Source organism: Capricornis sumatraensis, chromosome 16, assembly GCF_032405125.1.
Source record: "Capricornis sumatraensis isolate serow.1 chromosome 16, serow.2, whole genome shotgun sequence".
NCBI classification, from domain to species: Eukaryota; Metazoa; Chordata; class Mammalia; order Artiodactyla; family Bovidae; genus Capricornis; species Capricornis sumatraensis.
Window position 1 is genome coordinate 8,292,191 of NC_091084.1, and position 24,080 is coordinate 8,316,270.

The 24,080-nt window shown below is 42.7% G+C and overlaps 1 protein-coding gene across 1 annotated transcript in view; it reads left to right on the forward strand.

Moving 5' to 3' along the window:
- Window positions 1–10,610: 10,610 nt before the first annotated feature.
- The window catches only part of TMEM123 (transmembrane protein 123), an 87,021-nt gene continuing 73,551 nt past the window's right edge, over window positions 10,611–24,080 (forward strand). Inside the window, exons 1-3 of the mRNA XM_068988825.1 lie at window positions 10,611–11,097; window positions 18,057–18,113; window positions 22,149–22,205. Coding sequence (XP_068844926.1) covers window positions 10,611–11,097; window positions 18,057–18,113; window positions 22,149–22,205 — 601 coding nt within the window. The remainder of the gene's footprint in view (window positions 11,098–18,056; window positions 18,114–22,148; window positions 22,206–24,080) is intronic.

The window sequence follows — 24,080 nt, forward strand, 5'->3', positions numbered from 1 at the left end:
CAGATGAGCCTTCCTCTCTCACCTCTTTCTTTTTACAAATAAAAATTTAGTGTGGGATATACATAAGTTTCGGAGAAGGCAATGGCACCCCACTCCAGTACTCTTGCCTGGAAAATCCCATGGGCGGAGGAGCCTGGTAGGCTGCAGTCCATGGGGTCGTGAAGAGTTGGACACGACTGAGCGACTTCACCTTCACTTTTCACTTTCATGCATTGGAGAAGGAAACGGCAACCCACTCCAATGTTCTTGCCTGGAGAATCCCAGGGATGGGGGAGCCTGGTAGGCTGCCATCTGTGGGGTGGCAGAGAGTCAGACACGACTGAAGCGACGCAGCAGCAGCAGCAGCATACATAAGTTTCGGTGGGAAAACATGAACTCTCAGTAACTTTCATATAGTCATAATAAAAGCAGTTTCTGTCATTCCTATCCAGAAATTAACTCACTCTGAAACCACTCACTGGGTCTATCATTTTATGTGACAGGTAGATCATGATTATTCACTGCTATTTCCTAGCACCTAGCGCAGTGTCTGGTACATGTCATGCATGTAGTAAGTTTTTGTATATTTTCTGATAGAGTAAAAGAATAAATGGTAGTTCTAATCTCTGGTACAGCCCTGGGTGATCTTAATCAAAGACACAGACATATGGGAAATACAGGATGGTGTTTTTGAAAAGGACATAAATAACTGAGGAAGAAGAGTACCAGAGATTTCCTGCTCTGTTTATCTAAAATTCATTCCATGAACAGAAACTGAATGCCTTCTATGTGACAGGAAGTGTGTTATACCCTGAGGTACAAATATAGACACAGACCCTGGCTCCAATGTGTGCATTTTCATTATCCCATCATAGCCTCTAATCACATTCTCTTAGATACTAGGCTGTAACTGTCACTATTTATGACCAACCTATATAGCATATTGAAAAGCAGAGACATTACTTTGCCAAAAAGGTCCGTTTAGTCAAGGCTATGGTTTTTCCAGTGGTCATGTATGGATGTGAGAGTTGGACTGTGAAGAAAGCTGAGCGCGGAAGAATTGATGCTTTTGAACTGTGGTGCTGGAGAAGACTCTTGAGAGTCCCTTGGGCTGCAAGGACATCCAACCAGTCCATTCTAAAGGAGATCAGCCCTGGGTGTTCTTTGGAAGGAATGATGCTAAAGCTGAAACTCCAGTACTTTGGCCACCTCATGAGAAGAGTTGACTCATTGGAAAAGACTCTGATGCTGGGAGGGATTGGGGGCAGGAGGAGAAGGGGACGACAGAGGACAAGATGGCTGGATGGCATCACCGACTCAATGGACGTGAGTCTGAGTGAACCCCGGGAGTTGGTGATGGACAGGGAGGCCTGGCGTGCAGTTCATGGGGTCGCAAAGAGTCGGACATGACTGAGCGACTGAACTGAACTGAACTGAACTGTCACTATATCTGTCTTGACACTATACTGAAAGTTCTGTTAGGAACCAGCCCATCACACAGCAAGCACTAAATAACAGCTGGTAAAGCATCTAATGGAGATTGTAGCTTCCCAAGGGAAAAGGACATAATTAACCATATAAAGTCAGGATTCTTAGTTGTGAGAAAGAAAAGCTGACTCTGTCTGAGAGAGCAGTAAAAGAGCATGTTGAAGATACTGGGTGGCTCTCAGAATTATCGGAGGGTAAAGAGAATCATAACAGAAGTTAGGCCTCCAGAAATGATGCACACAACCAGCAGAACCAGACCATTGAGGAAACCATTTCCATTGCAGCTCCCCATCAACACCACTTCTGCATCAGAAATTCAGTCTTGCAACCCTTGAGAAACTGCTGCTGCTGCCAGGGCTGCCAACAAAGTCAGCCACCTCTAGAGCTACTCTATCAAATGCCAAAGAACCAGAGAGCATCTCTTGTTCACAAAAAGGCAGGCTGAGCCTGGATTGTGAAATGCTTGGACAGATGGGCAGACATCAAAACAGCTTATTCCTAAACCAGATTCCCCAATTAAATGGGGGCAGTGTTAGTCACTGTCATGTTTGACACTTCGTGACCCCATGGACTGTAGCATGCCGGGCTCCTCTGTCCATGGAATTCTCCAGGCAAGAATACTAGAGTGGGTAGCCATTCCCTTCTCCAGATGATCTTCCCCACCCAGGGACTGAACCTGGGTCTCCCACATTGCAGGCAGATTCTTTACCACCTGAACCACCAGGGAAAACTAAATCTACAGTGCTTGCTTTTGGTATTTGCATATATGGTTGAACCAACAGATGAAAGTCTGTAAATTCAGAACAGATTGCCCCAGTTAACCTCTACGATTAGTCATGTCTACAGTTCAGTTAGTAGAGTCACTCAATCATGTCCAACTATTTGCGACCCCATTAACCACAGCACACCAGGCCTCCCTGTCCACCCTGTCCATCACCAACTCCCGGAGTTTACCCAAACTCATGTCCATTGAGTTGGTGATGCCATCCAAACATCTGATCCTCTGTCGTCCCCTTCTTCTCCTGCCCTCAATCTTTCCGAGCATCAGGGTCTTGTCCAATGAATTAGCTCTTCGCATGAGGTGGTCAAAGTTTTGGAATTTCAGCTTCAATATCAGTCCTTCCGATGAACACCCAAAACTGATCTCCTTTAGGATGGACGGGTTGGATCTCCTTGCAGTCCAAGGGACTCTCAAGAGTCTTCTCCAACACCACAGTTCAAAAGCATCAGTTCTTTGGAGCTCAGCTTTCTTTATACTCCAATGTTCACATCCACACATGACTAATGGAAAAACCATAGCCTTGACTAGATGGACCTTTCTTGACATAGTAATGTCTCTGCTTTTTAATATGCTGTCTAGGTTGGTCATAACTTTCCTTCCAAGGGGTAAGCATCTTTTAATTTCATGGCTGCAATCACCATCTGCAGTGATTTTGGAGCCCCCCCAAATAAAGTCAGCTACTGTTTCCATGGTTTCCCCAACTATTTGCCATGAAGTGATGGGACTGGATGCCATGATCTTCGTTTTCTGAATGTTGAGCTTTAAGCCAACTTTTTCACTCTCTTCTTTCACTTTCATCAAGAGGCTCTTTAGTTCTTCTTCACTTTCTGCCATAAGGGTGGTGTCATCTGCATATTTGAGGATATTGATATTTCTCTTGGTAGTCTTGATTCCAGCTTGTGCTTCCTCCACCTCAGCATTTCTCATGATGTACTCTGCATATAAGTTAAATAAGCAGGGTGACAATACAACCTTGCTGTACTCCTTTTCCTATTTGGAACCAGTCTGTTTTTCCATGTCCAGTTCTAACTGTTGCTTCCTGACCTGCATACAGATTTCTCAGGAGGCAGGTCAGGTGGTCTGGTATTCCCATCTCTTTCAGATTTTCCACAGCTTATTGTGATCCACACAGTCAAAGGCTTTGGCATAGTCAATAAAGCAGAATAGATGGTTTTCCAGAACTCTTTTGCTTTTTTGATGATCCAGCAGATTTTAGCAATTTGATCTCTGTTCCTCTGCCTTTTCTAAAACCAGCTTGAACATCTGGAAGTTCAGGGTTCATATATTGCTAAAGCCTGGCTTGGAGAATTTTGAGCATTACTTTATTAGCGTGTGAGATGAGTGCAATTGTGCGGTAGTTTGAGCATCCTTTGGCATTGCCTTTCTTTGGGATTGGAATGAAAACTGGTCTTTTCCAGTCCTGTGGCCACTGCTGAGTTTTCCAAATTTGCTGGCACATTGAGTGCAGCACTTTCACAGCATCATCTTTCAGTCTTTGAAATAGCTCAACTGGAATGACATCACCTCCACTAGCTTTGTTCACAGTGATGCTTTCTAAGGCCCACTTAACTTCACATTCCAAGATGTCTGGCTCTAGGTGAGTGATCACACCATTGTGATTATCCTGGTTGTGAAGATCTTTTTTGTACAGTTCTTCTGTGTATTCTTGCCACCTGTTCTTAATATCTTCTGCTTCTGTTAGGTCCATACCATTTCTGTCCTTTACTGAGCCCATCTTTGCATAAAATGTTCCCTTGGTATCTCTAATTTTCTTGAAGAAATCTCTAGTCTTTCCCATTCTATTGTTTTCCTCTATTTCTTTTCCTATTTTTTTTTTTTTTCCTATTTCCTCTCCACGTCCAAGGTAAGGAGTGGTGCCTCCACTTTACTGGAGCAGCCGTGAAGAGATACTCCACGTCCAAGGTAAGAGAAACCCAAGTAAGACAGTAGGCACTAAGAGCGGGAATCAGAGGGCACACAGACTGAAACCACAATCACAAAAAACTAGCCAATCTCATCACATGGTCCACAGCCTTGTCTAACTCATTGAAACTAAGCCATGCTGTGTGGGGCTACCCAAGGCAGATGAGTCATGGTGGAGAAGTCTGACAGGATGTGATCCACTGGAGAAGGGAATGGCAAACCACTTTGGTATTCTTGCCTTGAGAACCTCATGAACAGTATGAAAGGGCAAAAAGGTAGAAAACTGAAAGAGGAACTCCCCAGGTCGGCAGGTGCCTAATATGCTACTGGAGATCAGTGGAGAAATAACTCCAGAAAGAATGAAAGGATGGGGTCAAAGCAAAAACAACACCCAGTGGAGGATGTGACTGATGATAGAAGCAAGGTCCGATGCTGCAAAGAGCAATATTGCATAGGAACCTGGAATGTTAGGTCCATGAATCAAGGCAAATTGGAAGTGGTCAAACAGGAAATAGCAAGAGTGAACATTGACATTCTAGGAATCAGCAAACTAAAATGGACTGGAATGGGTGAATTTAACTCAGATGACCATTATATCTACTACTGTGGGCAGGAATCCCTTAGAAGAAATGGACTAGCCATATAATCAACAAAAGAGTCCAAAATTCAGTACTTGGATGCAATCTCCGTAACGACAGAATGATCCCTGTTCGTTTCCAGGGCAAACCATTCAGTTCAGTTCAGTCGCTCAGTCGTGTCTGACTCTTTGTGACCCCATGAACTGCAGCACGTCAGGCCTCCCTGTCCATCACCACCTTCTGGAGTTTACCCAAACCCATGTCCATTGAGTTGTTGATGCCATCCATTCATCTCATCCTCTGTCATCCCCTTCTCCTCCTGCCCTCAATCTTTCTCAGCATCAGGGTCTTTTCCAATGAGTTAGCTCTTGGCATCAGGTGACCAAAATATTGGAGTTTCAGCTTCAACATCAATCCTTCCAATGAATACCCAGGACTGATCTCCTTTAGGATGGACTGGTTGGATCTCCTTGCTGTCCAAGGGACTCTCAAGTCTTCTCCAACACCACAGTTCAATAGCATCAATTCTTCAGCGCTCAGCTTTCTTTATAGGCCAACTCTCACATCCATACATGACTACTGGAAAAACCATAGCCTTGACTAGACAGACCTTTGTTGACAAAGTAATGTCTCTGCTTTTTAATATGCTGTCTAGGTTGGTCATACTATCACGGTAATCCAAGTCTATGCCCTGACCAGTAATGCTGAAGAAGCTGAAGTTGAACAGTTCTTTGAAGATCTACAAGACCTTTTAGAACTAACACCCAACAAAAGATTTCCTTTTCATTATAGGGGACTGGAATGCAAAAGTAAGAAGACAAGAAACACCTGGAGTAAGAGGCAAATTGGGCCTTGGAGTACAGAATGAAGCAGGGCAAAGGCTGATAGAGTTTTGGCAAGCGAATGCACTGGTCATAGCAAATACCCTCTTCCAACAACACAAGAGACAACTCTACACATGGACATCACCAGATGGCCAACACCGAAATCAGATTGATTATATTCTTTGCAGCCAAAGATGGAGAAGCTCTATATAGTCAGCAAAAACAAGACCAGAACTGACTGTGGCTCAGATCATGAACTCCTTATTGCCAAATTCAGACTTAAATTGAAGAAAGTGGGGAAAACCACTAGACCATTCAAGTATGACCTAAATCAAATCCCTTATGATTATACAGTAGAAGTGAGAAATATATTTAAGGGACTAGCTCTGACAGAATGCCTGGTGAACTATGGACAGAGGTTTGTGACATTGTACAGGAGACAGGGATCAAGACCATCCCCAAGAAAAAGAAATGCAAAAAAGCAAAATGGCTGTCTGAAGAGGCCTTACAAATAGCTGTGAAAAGAACAGAAGCAAAAAGCAAAGGAGAAATGGAAAGATATACTCATTTGAATGCAGAGTTCCAACCCCAGGGTTAGTAGAAGGAAAGAAATCATAAAAATTAGGGGAGAAATAAATGCAAAAGAAACAAAAGAGACCATAGCAAAAATCAACAAAGCCAAAAGCTGGTTCTTTGAAAGGATAAATAAAATTGACAAACCATTAGCCAGATTCATCAAGAAACAAAGGGAGAAAAATCAAATCAATAAAATTAGAAATGAAAATGGAGAGATCACAACAGACAACACAGAAATACAAAGGATCACAAGAGGCTACTATCAGCATATATATGCCAATAAAATGGACAACGTGGAAGAAATGGACAAATTCTTAGAAAAGTACAACTTTCCAAAACTGAACCAGGAAGAAATAGAAAATCTTAACAGACCCATCACAAGCACGGAAATTGAAACTGTAATCAGAAATCTTCCAGCAAACAAAAGCCCAGGTCCAGATGACTTCACAGCTGAATTCTACCAAAAATTTCGAGAAGAGCTAACACCTATCCTACTGAAACTCTTCCAGAAAATTGCAGAGGAAGGTAAACTTCCAAACTCATTTTATGAGGCCACCATCACCCTAATACCAAAAGCTGACAAAGATGCCACAAAAAAAGAAAACTACAGGCCAATATCACTGATGAACATAGATGCAAAAATCCTTAACAAAATTCTAGCAATCAGAATCCAACAACACATTAAAAAGATCATACACCATAACTAAGTGGGCTTTATCCCAGGGATGCAAGGATTCTTCAATATCCGCAAATCAATCAATGTAATTCACCACATTAACAAATTGAAAAATAAAAGCCATATGATTATCTCAATAGGTGCAGAGAAGGCCTTTGACAAAATTCAACATCCATTTATGATAAAAACTCTCCAGAAAGCAGGAACAGAAGGAACATAGCTCAACATAATAAAAGCTATATATGACAAACCCACAGCAAACATTATCCTCAATGGTGAAAAATTGAAAGCATTTCCCCTAAAGTCAGGAACAAGACAAGGGTGCCCACTTTCACCACTACTATTCAACATAGTTCTGGAAGTTTTGGCCACAGCAATCAGAGCAGAAAAAGAAAGAAAAGGAATCCAGACTGGAAAAGAAGAAGTAAAACTCTCACTCTTTGCAGATGACATGATCCTCTACATAGAAAACCCTAAAGACTCCACCAGAAAATTACTAGAGCTAATCAATGAATATAGTAAAGTTGCAGGATATAAAATCAACACACAGAAATCCCTTGCGTTCCTATACACTAAATAATGAGAAAGTAGAAAAAGAAATTAAGGAAACAATTCCATTCACCATTGCAACGAAAAGAATAAAATACTTAGGAATATATCTACCTAAAGAAACTAAAGACCTATATATATAAAACTATAAAACACTGGTGAAAGAAATCAAAGAGGACACTAATAGATGGAGAAATATACCATGTTCATGGATTGGAAGAATCAATATAGTGAAAATGAGTATACTACCCAAAGCAATCTACAGATTCAATGCAATCACTATCAAGCTACCAGCGGTATTTTTCACAGAGCTAGAACAAATAATTTCACAATTCGTATGGAAATACAAAAAACCTCAAATAGCCAAAGCAATCTTGAGAAAGAAGAATGGAACTGGAGGAATCAACTTACCTGACTTCAGGCTCTACTACAAAGCCACAGTCATCAAGACAGTATGGTACTAGCACAAAGACAGACATATAGATCAATGGAACAAAATAGAAAGCCCAGAGGTAAATCCACACACCTATGGACACCTTTCTTCGACAAAGGAGGCAAGAATATACAATGGAGTAAAGACAATCTCTTTAACAAGTGGTGCTGGGAAAACTGGACCACTTGTAAAAGAATGAAACTAGAACACTTTCTAACACCATATACAAAAGTAAACTCAAAATGGATTAACGATCTAAACATAAGACCAGAAACTATAAAACTCCTAGAGGAGAACATAGGCAAAACACTTGCCGACATAAATCACAGCAGGATCCTCTATGACCCACCTCCCAGAATACTGGAAATAAAAGCAAAAATAAACAAATGGGACCTAATTAAAATTAAAAGCTTCTGCACAACAAAGGAAACTATAAGCAAGGTGAAAAGACAGCCTTCGGAATGGGAGAAAATAATAGCAAATGAAGCAACTGACAAACAACTAATCTCAGAAATATACAAGCAACTCCTGCAGCTCAATTCCAGAAAAATAAACGACCCAATCAAAAAATGGGCCAAAGAACTAAACAGATATTTCTCCAAGGAAGACATATGAATGGCTAACAAACACATGAAAAAGATGCTCAACATCACTCATTATCAGAGAAATGCAAATCAAAACCACAATGAGGTACCACTTCACACCAGTCAGAATGTCTGCGATCCAAAAATCTGCAAGCAATAAATGCTGGAGAGGGTGTGGAGAAAAGGGAACCCTCTTACACTGTTGGTGGGAATGCAGACTAGCACAGCCACTATGGAGAACAGTGTGGAGATTCCTTTAAAAACTGGAAATAGAGCTGCCTTATGACCCAGCAATCCCACTGCTGGGCATACACACCAAGGAAACCAGAATCAAAAGAGACACGTGTACCCCAATGTTCATCGCAACACTGTTTATAATAGCCAGGACATGGAAGCAACCTAGATGTCCATCAGCAGATGAATGGATAAGAAAGCTGTGGTACATATACACAATGGAGTATTACTCAGCCATTAAAAAGAATACATTTGAATCAGTTCTAATGAGGTGGATGAAACTGGAGCTGATTATACAGAGTGAAGCAAGCCAGAAAGAAAACACCAATACAGTATACTAACACATATATATGGAATTTAGAAAGATGTAATGATAACCCTGTATGCGAGGCAGCAAAAGAGACACAGATGTATAGAACAATCTTTTGGACTCTGTGGGAGAGGGCGAAGGTGGGATGATTTAGGAGAATGGCATTGAAACATGTATAATATCATATAAGAAACGAATCACCCTTCTAGGTTAGATGCAGGATACAGGATGCTTGGGGCTGGTGCACTGGGATGACCCAGAGAGATGGTATGGGGAGGGAGGTGGGACAGGGATTGGGAACACGTGTACATCCATGGCAGATTCATGTCAACGTATGGCAAAACCAATACAGTATTGTAAAGTAAAATAAAGAAAAAAAAATGAATGCAGAGTTCCAGAGAATAACAAGGAAAGATAAGAAACCCTTCCTCAGTGATCAATGCAAAGAAATAGAAGTCATGTCTACAATGATAGACTGAACCTGAGATCAGAAAGTATACAATCTCTTATAACATATTTTGGGCAATTTAACTGCAATATCAAGGCTTTTATGTCATGAAATCCGGTTCAGGTACCAAAAGAACCAAAAACATTTAGATCTGCAACATTTATAGTGTTGTGGTTGGGATGTGGCTGGATCTTATGTGCCCTGGATCCTTCTCAACTGAGGGTTTCCCACCCAAATCAGGACTCAATTTTTGTCATTCTCTTGCATTAGCCACGGGTTACTACAGGTTATTTCACAGTTCTTAGCAGAAACAAAATGCAGACTTTAGGAGTACTGCAAGTCAAAACACGTGAGTAGCACCAGCTCCTAAGGCTGAAGAGACACTTAGGCAAAAATTATTCAAAGCAGGTTATTCCATCCCAACTGGGACAGCAGACGCCTTCTCCAAAGAGAGAACGGACTAGGTTAGAAGGGTGCAAACTAGGTCTTGCTGGCTATACTTTCCTCTGAATAGCTACCAATTTTCCGTGTCTCCCTGCCGCCATCCCCTCCATCTCCGCCCCAGAGTCCACTTTAATAACCGTTTTAGGCACGGAAGTTGTCTAGAGAAGCCGGGAAACTGTGAAAGAAGATGGGGTATAATTTGGGGTATAGAGATCATGGATGTTTTACGTATAAATGAGTGAAGTCGCTCAGTCGTGTCCGACTCTTTGAGACCCCATGGACTCACCACGCTCCTCCATCCATGGAATTTTCTAGGCAAAAGTCCTGGAGTGGGTTGCCATTTCCTTCTCCAGGGGATCTTCCCGACCCAGGGATCGAACCCCGGTCTCTGGCATTGCGAGCAGACGCTTTACCGTCTGAGCTACCAGGGATTCATAAACGAATTTGTCTTTTCCACCCCTCGCCCCATCTTAGGCTAGATCACTCAGAAAAACAACAACAACAAAAAAAACCATCTGACGGCCCAGGACCCGTCAAAGGGGATTCCATCTACTCCAGCTTCTTTCCTGGACCTCCCTTTACGCCGCCCTCGCCCAAGGCGTCTCTCTGTCACTGGAAGCCGCAAGCATTCCCCGCACCCCACCAGAAAACTACTCTTCAAAGACTTCCTTCCGAGCCCAGAAAAGCCCGGTGCGCTCGCTATCAGGAGAGGCAGCAGGTGCTCGCTTTTTTCCAAAAAAACACGAACCTGCCATTTCCGGGGGGGGGGGGCGAAGGAACCTGATGAAGCGTTCTGGGGATCGTAGACGCGCGCGGGAAGGGGAGGGGGCGAGGAGAGCCCCGCGCGCCCAATCGCAAGCCCCGCCCTGTCCCCGCCCCTCTGCCTCGGCCCCGCCCCGGCGCCTCAGCCCCGTGCTGCGGCCCGCCGCCTCAGCCCGCCCCGCGACCTCAACCCCGCCCCGCCCCCACGCCTCGGCCCCGCCCCGCCCCACCTCCTGGGCCGGCACGCGACGCCCCCTCCCGGCCAGGTTCCAGCGCCCGATTTGGTGTTTGGGGGGAGGCGGCGGGAGGGGTGGTGTGCGCGGCGGAAGGGGAAGGGGAACAGGCTCTCAGCCGTGCCGCCGCCGCCCGGTGAGGAGCCGCGAGGCCTCGGTGTCCCGCCTCGGAACAATGGGACTCGGCGCGCGAGGTTTCCTGACGTTGCTGGCCCTGGGGGTCGTGCTGGGGGTGGCGCTGCTGAAGGTCTTCACGGACAGCGCGGACCCCGAGGGTGAGTGGCCGCGGGGCCGCCCCCGGCCCGCGAGCCTCCCGGCTGGCTGTGGCCTCGCGGAAAGTTGTGCGAGTGTGGGGACGAGCGCGCGGCGGCCGTGCGCGGGCCTGAGGCGGCGGGGGGCCGCCAGCTGAAGGGACGTCTGGCCCTCCGCTCAGCTCCGGGGTGCGCCGCGGTCGCGGCCGGAGGGCGGCGAGTCACCTGTTGCGCTACCGATGATCGGCCTGCAGCGCGGTTGTTACAGCCTTTCCCCAAAGTTAACGTTTCTCGGGGAGGTTAGAGTTCCTCTCAGGCTTCCTTTTGTAAACGGTTAGGGGGACTGGAAAATATGTCTACCGACTCCTGGAGCAGACGTGTTAGTTGCGAACCTTTCAGCGTTTTCCGGCGTTTCATCGCCTCGTGTAAAATCAAACCGGTTATGCATGTATAGTCTTAAGGACCCCAGACGCCTCAAGTTTGCACTTTGGGGCTCATGTGGCAGGTTGGGAGCTTCGGGGGCATGCGACCAGCCCTCCCGGGCGCAGGTGATGCTCGCGCCCTTGTGGATGGCCGCTCCCGCCCTTCGTGTACCGTAAACAGCGGCCGAGGCGCATCGACTCTGCGGCCTTGAACAGCTGCGCGGATGTTAGGAGTTCAGGATACCTCCAGTAGAGTCATGACAGAATGATTTTGACCTTTCGCTTCTAGGGGAAGGGAGGTGTCCCTTTAGGCCGTTGGCCTTTGGGGGACTTTTTCGATAAAGCGGCAAAAGCTGGGATTTCCTGTGTGAATTCTGTTTTCTCTTTTTCAACTCTAATAGAAGTCAGATCACTGGTTAATGATCAGTAAACCACAATAAGTTAATTTAAAGACCCAAGCTTTTCATGGCTTTTAAATTCTACCCACTGTATATTTAGTTTTACATTAGTTTTATCCAGCAGTTTGCAAAACCGGGTAATTCAGACACAACGCCTACTTTTGCTAGAATAATCTGGGTGAATTAGACAACGATTTTCTTTTGCTTTGCTGAATTATTTTGTTTGCTTTGCTGAATTGCACATGTGACAGACTAGCTTTGTAGACCGCATTTTGAGATCATTTAAGGAAAGAATGATCAATAAAAGCATGTCCATCATATTTTCAATATTATGAAGTGTTTGATTGTAAAAGTGATCTGTCTAGAGTTAAAGAGTATAACTTGGTGCTAATTTTATAACAATATTCATGTCAGTAGGTCTCCATTTTTTATTTTACTTTGTAAAAGTATGCCTTTTTATTGTTTCTCTGAAGAATTACTGAGTAGAGAAAAAGTGTCCTTGCTTTTCTTGTACCCTCATAACAGACTTTTTTGCCCTAATTTCATACTCACTGTTTGACAGTTCTGTTTATTACCTGATATCTCACTAGATGTTAATGCTATTTGAAAATTTTGGAATGCTCTACTATGTGAGAGCCTTGATTTCATGAACTGGTATAACCAATGTGAGCAGGAATCCATTTCTCCAGACTATAATGTCACCTTGAAACTAAATGAAGGTTCTATAAAGGACATCTCAAAAGAATGAGTAAATGTTGTCCTAGTGTTTATAGGTAATCTGTAATCCGTTTGAAGTGTCATTATGAAGTGCAGTGATTTTTCTTATACTAGAGTTCCGTAACTAATTTTTACTAGACACTTTCATCTCACTCTGTGAGCTTCTCACTCTGTGCTAATTGAGGTCCATACATCATCCCATTGGATCCTTCCAGTATTATCCCCATTTTACAAATGAGGAAATTGAGGATTAGAAGTTACCTAACTTGTGCAAAGTGAAACAACTAATAGATGTTTGATTTCAGAGGCCAGAATCAATCTTTCAACCATTTTCCACTAAGCTACATTGTGTGATGTTGACTCTTCAAGCAATACTGTCATTGCCCAGAATATTGTGGGAAAAGAAAAAAAGATTAGTGAAATTCTGCTTTTAAGATATTCTTCAGTCTGCTGCATAATTTCATAACTATTTTCAGCTGAAGGAGGAGGGATACTATGAACAAGTTAGCAAGCCAGCAAACAGGATAGAATGTGGTAGTACAATGAAAGATATCAGGGATGGGAAAGCTGTTACTCAGGACTGTTAGTAGTAGCAAGTGACAGAAACCCACCTTAAACAAGCATAGGGGAAAGGAGGGAATTTAATGACCATGAACTGAAAAGCCCAAGGATTGAGGTGGCTTCAGAAATGCTGCCTTCAAGATTCAAACAGGTTGCTAAGAGACAGCCATTTCTAATGCTCTAGATTGCATCTAAACTGACTGTGGCTCAGATCATGAACTCCTTATTGCCAAATTCAGACTTAAATGAAGAAAGTAGGGAAAACCACTAGACCATTCAGATATGACCTAAATCAAATCCCTTATGATTATACAGTGGAAGTGAGAAATAGATTTAAGGGACTGGATCTGATAGATAGAGTGCCTGATGAACTATGGAATGAGATTCGTGACATTGTACAGGAGACAGGGTTCAAGACCATCCCCATGGAAAAGAAATGCAAAAATGCAAAATGGCTGTCTTGGGAGGCCTTACAAATAGCTGTGAAAAGAAGAGAAGCGAAAAGCAAAGGAGAAAAGGAAAGACATAAACATCTGAATGCAGAGTTCCAAAGAACAGCAGGAAGAGATAAGAAAGCCTTCCTCAGCGACCAATGCAAAGAAATAGAGGGAAAGAACAGAATGGGAAAGACTAGAGATCTCTTCAAGAAGATACCAAGGGAACATTTCATGCAAAGATGGGCTCAACAAAGGACAGAAATGGTATGGACCTAACAGAAGCAGAAGATATTAAGAAAGATGGCAAGAGTACACAGAAGAACTGTACAAAAAAGATCTTCATGACCAGGATAATCACAATGGTATGATCACTCACCTAGAGCCAGACATCCTGGAATGTGAAGTCAAGTGGGCCTTAGGAATCATCACTATGAACAAAGCTAGCGGAGGTGATGTCATTCCAGTTGAGCTATTTCAAAGACTGAAAGATGATGCTGTGAAAGTGCTGCACTCAATATGCCAGCAAATTTGGAAAACTCAGCAGTGGCCACAGGTATGGAAAAGACCAGTTTTCATTCCAATCCCAAAGAAAGGCAATGCCAAAGGATGCTCAAACTACCGCACAGTTGCATTCATCTCATACACTAGTAAAGTAATGCTCAAAATTCTCCAAGCCAGGCTTCAAGAGTACGTGAACCATGAACGTCCAGATGTTCAAGCTGGTTTTAGAAAAGGCAGAGGAACAGAGATCAAATTGCCAACATCCACTGAATCATCGAAAAAGCAAGAAAGAGAGTTCCAGAAAAAACATATATTTCTGCTTTATTGACTATGCCAAAGCCTTTGACTGTGTGGATCACAATAAACCGGAAAATTCTGTGAGAGATGAGAATACCAGACCACCTGACCTGCCTCTTGAGAAACGTATATGCAGGTCAGGAAGCAGCAGTTAGAACTGGACATGGAACAACAGACTGGTTCCGAATAGGAAAAGGAGTATGTCAAGGCTGTATACTGTCACCCTGCTTATTTAACTTATATGCAGAGTATATCATGAGAAACACTGGGCTGGAAGAAGCACAAGCTGGAATCAAGATTGCTGGAAGAAACATCAGTAACTCAGATATGCAGATGACAGCACCCTTATGGCAGAAAGTGAAGAGGAACTAAAAGACCTCTTGATGAAAGTGAAAGAGGAGAGCGAAAAAGTTGGCTTAAAGCTCAACATTCAGAAAATGAAGATCATGGCATCTGGTCCCATCACTTCATGAGAAATAGATGGGGAAACAGTGGAAACAGTGTCAGACTTTATTTTGGGGGCTCCAAAATCACTGCAGATGGTGACTGCAGCCATGAGATAAAAAGACGCTTGCTCCTTGGAAGAAAAGTTATGACCAACCTAGACAGCCTATTAAAGCAGAGACATTACTTTGCCAAAAAAGGTCCGTCTAGTCAAGGCTATGGTTTTTCCAGTGCTCATGTATGGATGTGAGAGCTGGACTGTGAAGAAAGCTGAGCGCCGAAGAATTGATGCTTTTGAACTGTGGTGTTGAAGAAGACTCTTGAGAGTCCCTTGGACTGCAAGGAGATCCAACCAGTCTATCCTAAAGATTAGCCATGGGTGTTCTTTGGAAGGAATGATGCTAAAGCTGAAACTCCAATACTTTGGCACCTCATGTGAAGAGTTGACTCATTGGAAAAGACTTTGATGCTGGGAGGGATTGGGGGCAGGAGAAGAAGGGGACGACAGAGGACGAGATGCCTGGATGGCATCACCGACTTGATGGACGTGAGATTGAGTGAACTCCAGGAGATGGTGATGGACAGGGAGGCCTGGCATGCTGCAATTCATGGGTTTGCAAAGAGTCAGACATGACTGAGCAACTGAACTGAACTGAACTAAGGTTACATCTGTCAAACCTTAGGCAAGCACTGAAATGTTCTTAGCCTGCGGGGGGAATCCAAATAAGAGGAACTTTCTAAAGTGATTGAGTTAAGTTCAGTTCAGTTGCTCAGTCATGTCCGACTCTATGTGACCCCATGGATGCTAGGCCTCCCTGTCCATCACCAAGTCCTGGAGCCTACTCAAATTCATGTCCACCGAGTCAATGATGCCGTCCAACCATCTCATCCTCTATCGTCCCCTTCCCCTCCCACCTTCAATCTTTGCCAGCATCAAGGTCTTTTCAGATGAGTCAGTTCTTCGCATCAGCTGGCCAAAGTATTGGAGTTTAAGCTTCAGCGTCAGTCCTTCCAATGAATATTCAGGACTGATTTCCTTTAGGATGGACTGGTTGGATCTCCTTGCACTCCAAGGGACTCTCAAGAGTCTTCTCCAATGCTGAAGTTCAAAAGCATCAATTCTTTGGTGCTCAGCTTTCTTTGTAGTCCAACTCTCACATCCATGAAGGAGTACTGGAAAAACCATAGTTTTGACTAGACGGACCTATGTTGGCAAAGTGATGTCTCTGCTTTTTAATATACTGTCTAAAATGATTTCCACACTTCAAAAACCACCATAATGGGTAGCCAATTAGGAGATGAAATTAATCTTTAATGATTCTGGGCCATTTTATGAACTTAATTCCATTTAGAGTAGCATTGTGCTATAATACTTGAGTCTATTTTTGTCAAGTAAAGCATCCACCTCCTTGTACTTAGATTGTCCAAGACATTCTTTATTTCAGCTTGCACACAGTAGGTACTTCATAAGTATTTTTTGAAAAAAGGTGAAGAGTTTAGAAGATAGTTTCTGCCTTCTTCCTCAAGTCAAAAAAAAGAAAAAAGTAAAGCATCCATCATAAGAGTGACAACAGCAGGGAGAGAAAAAGAGGAGGCTCTTGTAATCTGGGCAAAAGATGAAGACATGGGGTAATGGGGATAAGAGGGTAGAGTCTAGATCTACTTGGGGTGTGGAACTGAAATCATTGCTAATGGATTGGATGGTGGAGTAAGGAAGAAGGAAGAATCAAAAGATAACTTCCTGGTGTTAGGGTTGAGCAATCAGCAATGCAACAACTGGGAACATGAGGGCAGAAACAGGTTTATTGTAGAAAATCAACACTTCCATTTGGCACTCATGTACGCACTTTGGAATCAAACAGCCTGGTCCACATCGGAGAATCCGCCGCTTACTGGCTCAGTGGCCAGAATCTGCCTGCAAGGCAGGAGACCCTGGTTTGATTCCTGAGTGGGAAAGATCCCCTAGAGAAAGGGATCAGCTACCCACTCCAGTATTCATGGGCTTCTCTGGTGGCTCAGATGGTAAAGAATCTGCCTGCAGTGCAGGAGACCTGGATTCCATCCCTTGGTTGGGAAGATCCCCTGGAGGAGGACTTGGCAAGTCACTCCAGTATTCTTACCTAGAGAATCGCTATGAACAGAGGTGCCTGGTGGGCTACAGTCCATGGGATCGCAAAGAGTTAGACACAACGGAGCAACTAAACACAGCTGGGTGGTCCCCTGTTGGTCTCCTGTGGGTCTTCTGTGGGACTTCTGTCACTGCCTAGCTGTGTTCCTGTCGCAAAATTGTTCTGGGGCTTAGATGGGCTAATGCAGGTTACATGCTCCCCACAAGACGTGGCAAGTAGTAAGCCCTTCGTAATATTGTCAGTTATTTGCTACCTGCTGGTAAATACATCTAAATACATAGCCTCCTAACCTTGATCTTTTTCAGGTTTAATCTTCACACCATAGTCTTTTGGGATAAATGGATTATGGTTCCAGCAAGAGAAAGAAATTTGCACATAGAGTAAAGATAGCTCCATCAGAATTGTTATTGCTTACTTTCTTTGTACTTGGGAGATTTTTGGGGTGGGGAGGGCCTTCTTTGGAAAAACACATAATAACATACTTGCTCGCCTCCCGTGTAATATATGTATTTAATCTTCCCTTATACAAAGATCCAAGGTGAATAATGCACCCTGAAAACTGGAGCATAGAATTCTTCCAAACTTTTTCCAAATTTTAAGGTACTAGTTAAAAATTCAAAGAATTATATTAAGAATGCTTCCAATTTTACATGAAAACCCTAAGCCACTTCATCTTCTCTCCATTGTATGAAGTTAGGCATGCTGGTGCACAAGACCTGGGGCACTGGTTAATAGTAAGGGTGGTCCACTCTCCTCAGAAGAGCGGAGTTGTCAGTACTAGAAATTCCTCATAAACACATGGCCTCATGTCCAAACTATTTTATCAGTGGCCGGCACATAGTAAGTACCTGGTAAGTATGTACATTAGCTACATGTTTTCTGTCTTAAAAAATCTAGTAGTATAGATCTAGATTTATGGACAGTTTCAAGGCATGCTTCATAGAAGCAGTGCAAAAGTAGAACTTCCTGTGGAACAATCTGCCCTCCACCCCTCAGGGGCTGAAAGAAACATATTGCCAGTACCCTTAGTTCAGTATTGATGGCCATTCTTCACAGGATATTTCTTTGTTTTTATAGAATCTACAAGCCAGAAGAATCCTTTGTCTGTAGAAAACTCCAATGATAACCAAGCAGGTGAGTTTTAAAAGGTCAGAAAACGGATTATCTGTCTAGCATACATAAACTAACATCAGCTAGTCCAGTACGTTGTAAGCTGGTATACTGACCTGTCTTAACCATGATTTGTGCGTTTGTGAATACTTAAAGCCTACCATCAGAGGCTTCCCTTAGTAGGCATCAGGAAATGATAGTTCACTGGATTCACCATCTTTCTCAGTTTAGCAAAGTTGTGAGTAAATTCTAGAACTATTAGTAAAAAAATGCTGGAATTTATTACTGAGTTTTGAAGCACATTTTTAGGTATGACACTTTGTGCTCTGCCTATGAATATGAACTAGAATTCATAAATATGCTGATCTTGCTGGTAGAAGAAATCATTTTAAACTGGTCAGCCATGGCAGCCTTAATTTACCTTGGTGGACTCTAAGGAGACCCTGCTTATATTTCACCCATCAGTTAGATTTCAATCCACCCCCTTTCTTCCTTATTGAAAAGGTAGATGACACTTTTTTCTTCTGCTTTTAGTTTAGGACAGATGGATTTCTTCCTTGATTTTCTGAATTAACATGGAAGGAGAGGAACCAGACTAACGTTATAATAATAGTGCCATCAACGCATGTTTCTTCTAAGTGATATTTAGTTTATCTTCTCACTGCCTTCATTAAGAGTGACAGAGGTAGAAACTTTAAAAAGGTACACAAATCCTATCACTGAACCCATTTTTTCTACTTTTATTCAACAAATATTTATTAAGTGTCTTTAATGTGTGGACACAGTACAAAAGGGACCAAGCTCTGACTTCTTGGAGTTTTTCTTTGTTTTTTGTGTTATTTTATTGTTGAAACATACACGTAAAATAAAATTCACAACGTTAGCCATTTTTCAGTGTAGAGGTGGCATTAAATACATTCACAATATTGTGCAATGTCATGTAGTTACTTTTATTAATTTTTTATTGAAGTACAGTTAATTTAGAATGTTGTTTTAATTTCTGCTGTACAGCAAAATGACTTAGTTACATACATGTATACATTCTTTTTTATTTTCTTTTCCATTGTGGTTTATTGCAGAATAGTAAACAGAGTTCCTGAGCACCGGTTGATTCTCAGTTCTATATGTAACAGTTTGCATCTACTAACCCCAGACTCCTAGTCCCTCCCTCCCGTTAGAAACCTTTGGGTTTCTTTGGAAACCCTATGTCTGTTCTGTATGTCTGTGAGTCTGTTTCTACTTCATAGATAGGTTCATTTGCGCCATATTATAGATTCCACATATAAGTGATTTGTTCTTCTTTAGTCACTAAGTCGTGTCTGACTCTGTGACCTCATGGACTGCAGCATGCCAAGCTTCCCTGTCCTTCACTATCTCCTGGAGTTTGTGCAAACTCATGTCCATTTATTTACATCACTGATTAATCAGTGATTAATCCACCCAGTCACCTCATCCTCTGTTGGCCCCTTCTTCTTTTACCTTCAGTCTTTCCCATTATTAGGGTCTTTTCCAATGAGTCAGTTCTTTGCATCAGATGGCCAAAGTATTGTAGCTTCAGCATCAGTCTTTCCAATGAATATAGAGGTTGATTTTCTTTAGGATTGAATGGTTTGATCTCCTTACTGTCCAAGGGACTCTTAAGAATCTTCTCCAGCACCGCATTCAAAAGCATCAAATCTTTGCGTTCAGCCTTCTTTATGGTCCGACTTACATCCATTCATGACTACTGGAAAAACCATAGCTGATGGACCTTTGTTTGCAAAATAATGTCTCTGCTCTTTAATATACTATCTATATGGTGATTCCCAGACTTCAAAAGCCACCATAATGGGTAACCAGTTAGGAGATGAAATTAATCTTTAATGAATCTGTGCCACTTTATGAACTTAATTCCATTTAGTGAAGTATTCTTCTGTAATACTTGGTGTCTTTTTGTCATGTAAAGTATCCTCCTCCTTGTACTTAGATTGTCCAAGACAGTTTTTATTTCAGTGCTTGCACACAGTAGGTACTTCCTAAGTATATTTTGAAAAACGGTGAAGAGGTCTTAAAACTATAAAGTGCTTAGAAAGAAGGCAGTTTCTGCCTTCTTCCTCAAACCAAAAAAAGAAAAAGGGAAAGCATCCGTCATAAGAGTGACAACAGCAGGGAGAGGAAAAAAGGAGGCTCTTGTAGTCTGGGCAAAAGATGAAGACATGGGTTAATGGGGATAAGTGGGTAGAGTCTACTTGGGGTGTGGAACTGAAATCATTGCTAATGGATTGGATGGTGGAGTGAGGAAGAAGGAAGAATCAAAAGATAACTTCCTGGTGTTAGGGTTGAACAGTCAGCAATGCAACAACTAGGGACGTGAGGGCAGAAGCAGGTTTATCGTAGAAAATCAACACTTCGATTTGGCACTCTCATGTACGCACTTTGGAATCAAACAGCCTGGTCCACATCTGAGAATCCGCCGCTTACTGGCTCGGTGGCCAGAATCACCTGCAAGGCAGGAAACCCTGGTTCAATTCCTGAGTGGGAAAGATCCCCTGGAGAAAGGGATCGGCTACCCACTCCAGTATTCATGGGCTTCCCTGGTGGCTCGGACGGTAAAGAATCCGCCTGCAGTGCAGGAGACCTGGATTCCATCCCTTGGTTGGGAAGATCCCCTGGAGGAGGACATGGCAACTCACTCCAGTATTCTTGCCTGAAGCATCTCCATGGACAGAGGTGCCTGGTGGGCAGCAGTCCACAGGATCAGAGTCAGACACAACGGAGCAACTAAACACAGCTGGGTGGTCCCCTGTGGGTATCCTGTGGGCCTTCCTGTAGTGTTCTGTCACTGCCTAGCTGTGTTCCTGTTGCAGAATTGTTTGGGTGTTAGATGGGCTAAGGCAGGTTACATGCTCCCCACAGGTCCTGGTATTGTTACGCCCTTCATAATATTGCCAGTTATTTGGTACCTGCTTCTAAATACATCTAAATATATAGTCTACTGACCTTGATCTTTTCCAGGTTTAATCTTCATACCATAGCTTTTTGGGAATAATGTACTATGGTTCCAGCAAGAGGAAGAAATTTTCTCACACAGTAAAGATAGCTCCATCAGAATTATTATTGCTTACTTTCTTTTTACTTGAAAGGTTTTTTTTTTTAGGGGAGGCCTTCTTTGTGAAAAGTACACAATAATACACTTGCTCGCCTCCCATGTAATATATGTCTTTAATCTTCCATTATATAAAGATCCAGGGTAAATAATGCACCCTGAAAAGTTCCTTAACTGAAGCATAGAATACTTCCAAACTTTTTCCAAATTTTAAGGTACTAGTTAAAAATTCCAGAGAAGGCGATGGCACCCCACTCGAGTACTCTTGCCTGGAAAATCCCATGGACGGAGGAGCCTGGTGGGCTGCAGTCCATGGGGTCACGAAGAGTTGGACCTGACTGAGCGACTTCACTTTCACTTTTCACTTTCCTGCATTGGAGAAGGAAATGGCAACCCACTCCAGTGTTCTTCCCTGGAGAATCCCAGGGATGAGGGAGCCTGGTGGGCTGCCATCCATGGGGTCGCACAGAGTTGGACACGACTGAAGCAACTTAGCAGCAGCAGGTAAAAATTCAAAGAATTATCTTGAGAAGGCTTCCAACTTTACGTGAAAACCCTAAGTGACTTCATCTTCTCTCCATTGTATGAAGTTAGGCATGCTGGTGTACAAGACCTGAGCACTCATTAATAGTAAGTGTGGTCTACTCTCCTCAGAAGAGCAGAGTTGTCAGTAATAGCAATTCCTCATAACCACATGGCCTCATGTCCAAACTATTTTATCAGTGGCTGGCACATAGTAAGTACTAGGTAAATGTGTACATTAGCTATATGTTTTCTGTCCTATATAATCCAGTAATAGATAGCTAGATTTATGAACAATTTCAAGGCATGTTTCATAGAAACAGTGCAAAAGTAGAACTTCCTGTGGAATAATCTACCCTCCCAACCCACATAGCCTGAAAGAAAAACATTGCCAGTACCCTTAGTTAAATATTGATGTCCTTTCTTCACAGAATATTTCTTTGCTTTTATAGGAAATACAAACAAGAATGATCCTAAGTCTGCAGAGAACTCCAATGATAACCAAGGAGGTGAGTTTAAAAAGGTCAGAAAATGGATTATCTGTCTAGCATACATAAAGTAATATCAGCTAGTCAAGTACATGTAAGCTGATAGACTGACCTGTCTTAACCATGATTTGTGCATTTGTGAATGCTTAAAGCCTACCATCAAAGGCTTCCCTTAGCAGGCATCAGAAAATGATAGTTCACTGGATTCACCATCTTTCTCAGTCTAGCAAAGTTGTGAGTAAATTCTAAAACTATTAATAAAAACATACGGGAATATATTATTGAATGTAGAAGCACATTTTTAGGTATGACATTTTGGGCTCTGCCTATGAATATGAACTAGAATTCATAAATCCGCTGATCTTGCTGGTGGAAGAAATCACTTTAAGCTGGTCAGCCAGGTCAGGCTTAATTTGCCTTCAATCCACCCCTTTGCTTCCCTATTGAAACAGTAGATGAGGCTCTTTTCTTGTGCCTTTAGTTTGGAACAGATGGATTTCTTCCTTGATTTTCTGAATTAACATGGAAGGATAGGAACAAGACTGATGTTATATAGTACCATCATCACATGTTTCTTCTAAGTAATATTTAGTTTATCTTCTCACTGCCTTTATTAAGAGTGACAGAGGTAGAAACTTAAAAAGGTAGAGAAATCCTATCACTTAACCATTTTCTCAACAAATATTTATTGAGTGTCTCTAATGTGTGGACATAATACAAAAGGGACCAAGCTCTGACTTCTTGGAGTTTTTGTTTGTTTTTTGTGATATTTTATTGTTGAAACATACACATAACTTAAAATTCACAGAGTTAGCCATTTTTAAGTGTTTAGTTCAGATCAGTTGTTCAGTCGTGTTCAACTCTTTGCAACCCCATGAACCGCAGCACACCAGGCCTCCCTCTTCATCACCAACTCCTGGAGTTCACCCAAACTCATGTGCATCAAGTCAATGATGCCATCCAGCCATCTCAGCCTCTGTCATCCCTTCTCCTCCTGCCCCCAATCTCTCCCAGCATCAGGGTCTTTTCCAATGAGTCAACTGTTCACATGAGGTGGCCAAAGTATTGGAGTTTCAGCCTCAGCATCAGTCCTTCCAATGAACACCCAGGACTGATCTCCTTTAGGAAGGACTGGTTAGATCTCCTTGCAGTCCAAGGGACTCTCAAGAGTCTTTTCCAACACCACAGTTCAAAAGCATCAATTCTTTGGCACTCAGCTTTCTTCACAGTCCAACACTCACATCCATACATGACCACTGGAAAAACCATAGCCTTGACTAGATGGACCTTTGTTGGCAGAGTAATATCTCTGCTTTTTAATATGCTGTCTAGCTTGGTCATAACTTTCTTTCCAAGGAGTAAGTGTCTTTTAATTTCATGGCTGCAATCACCATCTGCAGTGATTTTGGAGCCCCGCAAAATAAGTCTGTCACTGTTTCCACTGTTTCTCCATCTATTTCCCATGAAGTGATGGAACCAGATGCCACGATGTTAGTTTTCTGAATGTTGAGCTTTAAGCCAACTTTTTCATTCTCCTCCTTCACTTTTACAAGAGGCTTTTTAGTTCCTCTTCACTTTCTGCCATAAAGGTGGTGTCATCTGCATATCTGAGGTTATTGAGATTTCTTCCAGCAATCTTAATTCCAGTTTGTGCTTCTTCCAGCCCAGTGTTTCTCATAATGTACTCTGCATGTAAGTTAAATAAGCAGGGTGACAATATACAACCTTGACGTACTCCTTTTCCTATTTGGAACCAGTCTGTTGTTCCATGTCCAGTTCTAACTGTTGCTTCCTGACCAGCCTGTAGGTTTCTCAAGAGGCAGGTCAGGTGGTCTGGTTTTCCCATCTCTTGAAGAATTTTCCACAGTTTATTGTGATCCACACAGTGAAAGGCTT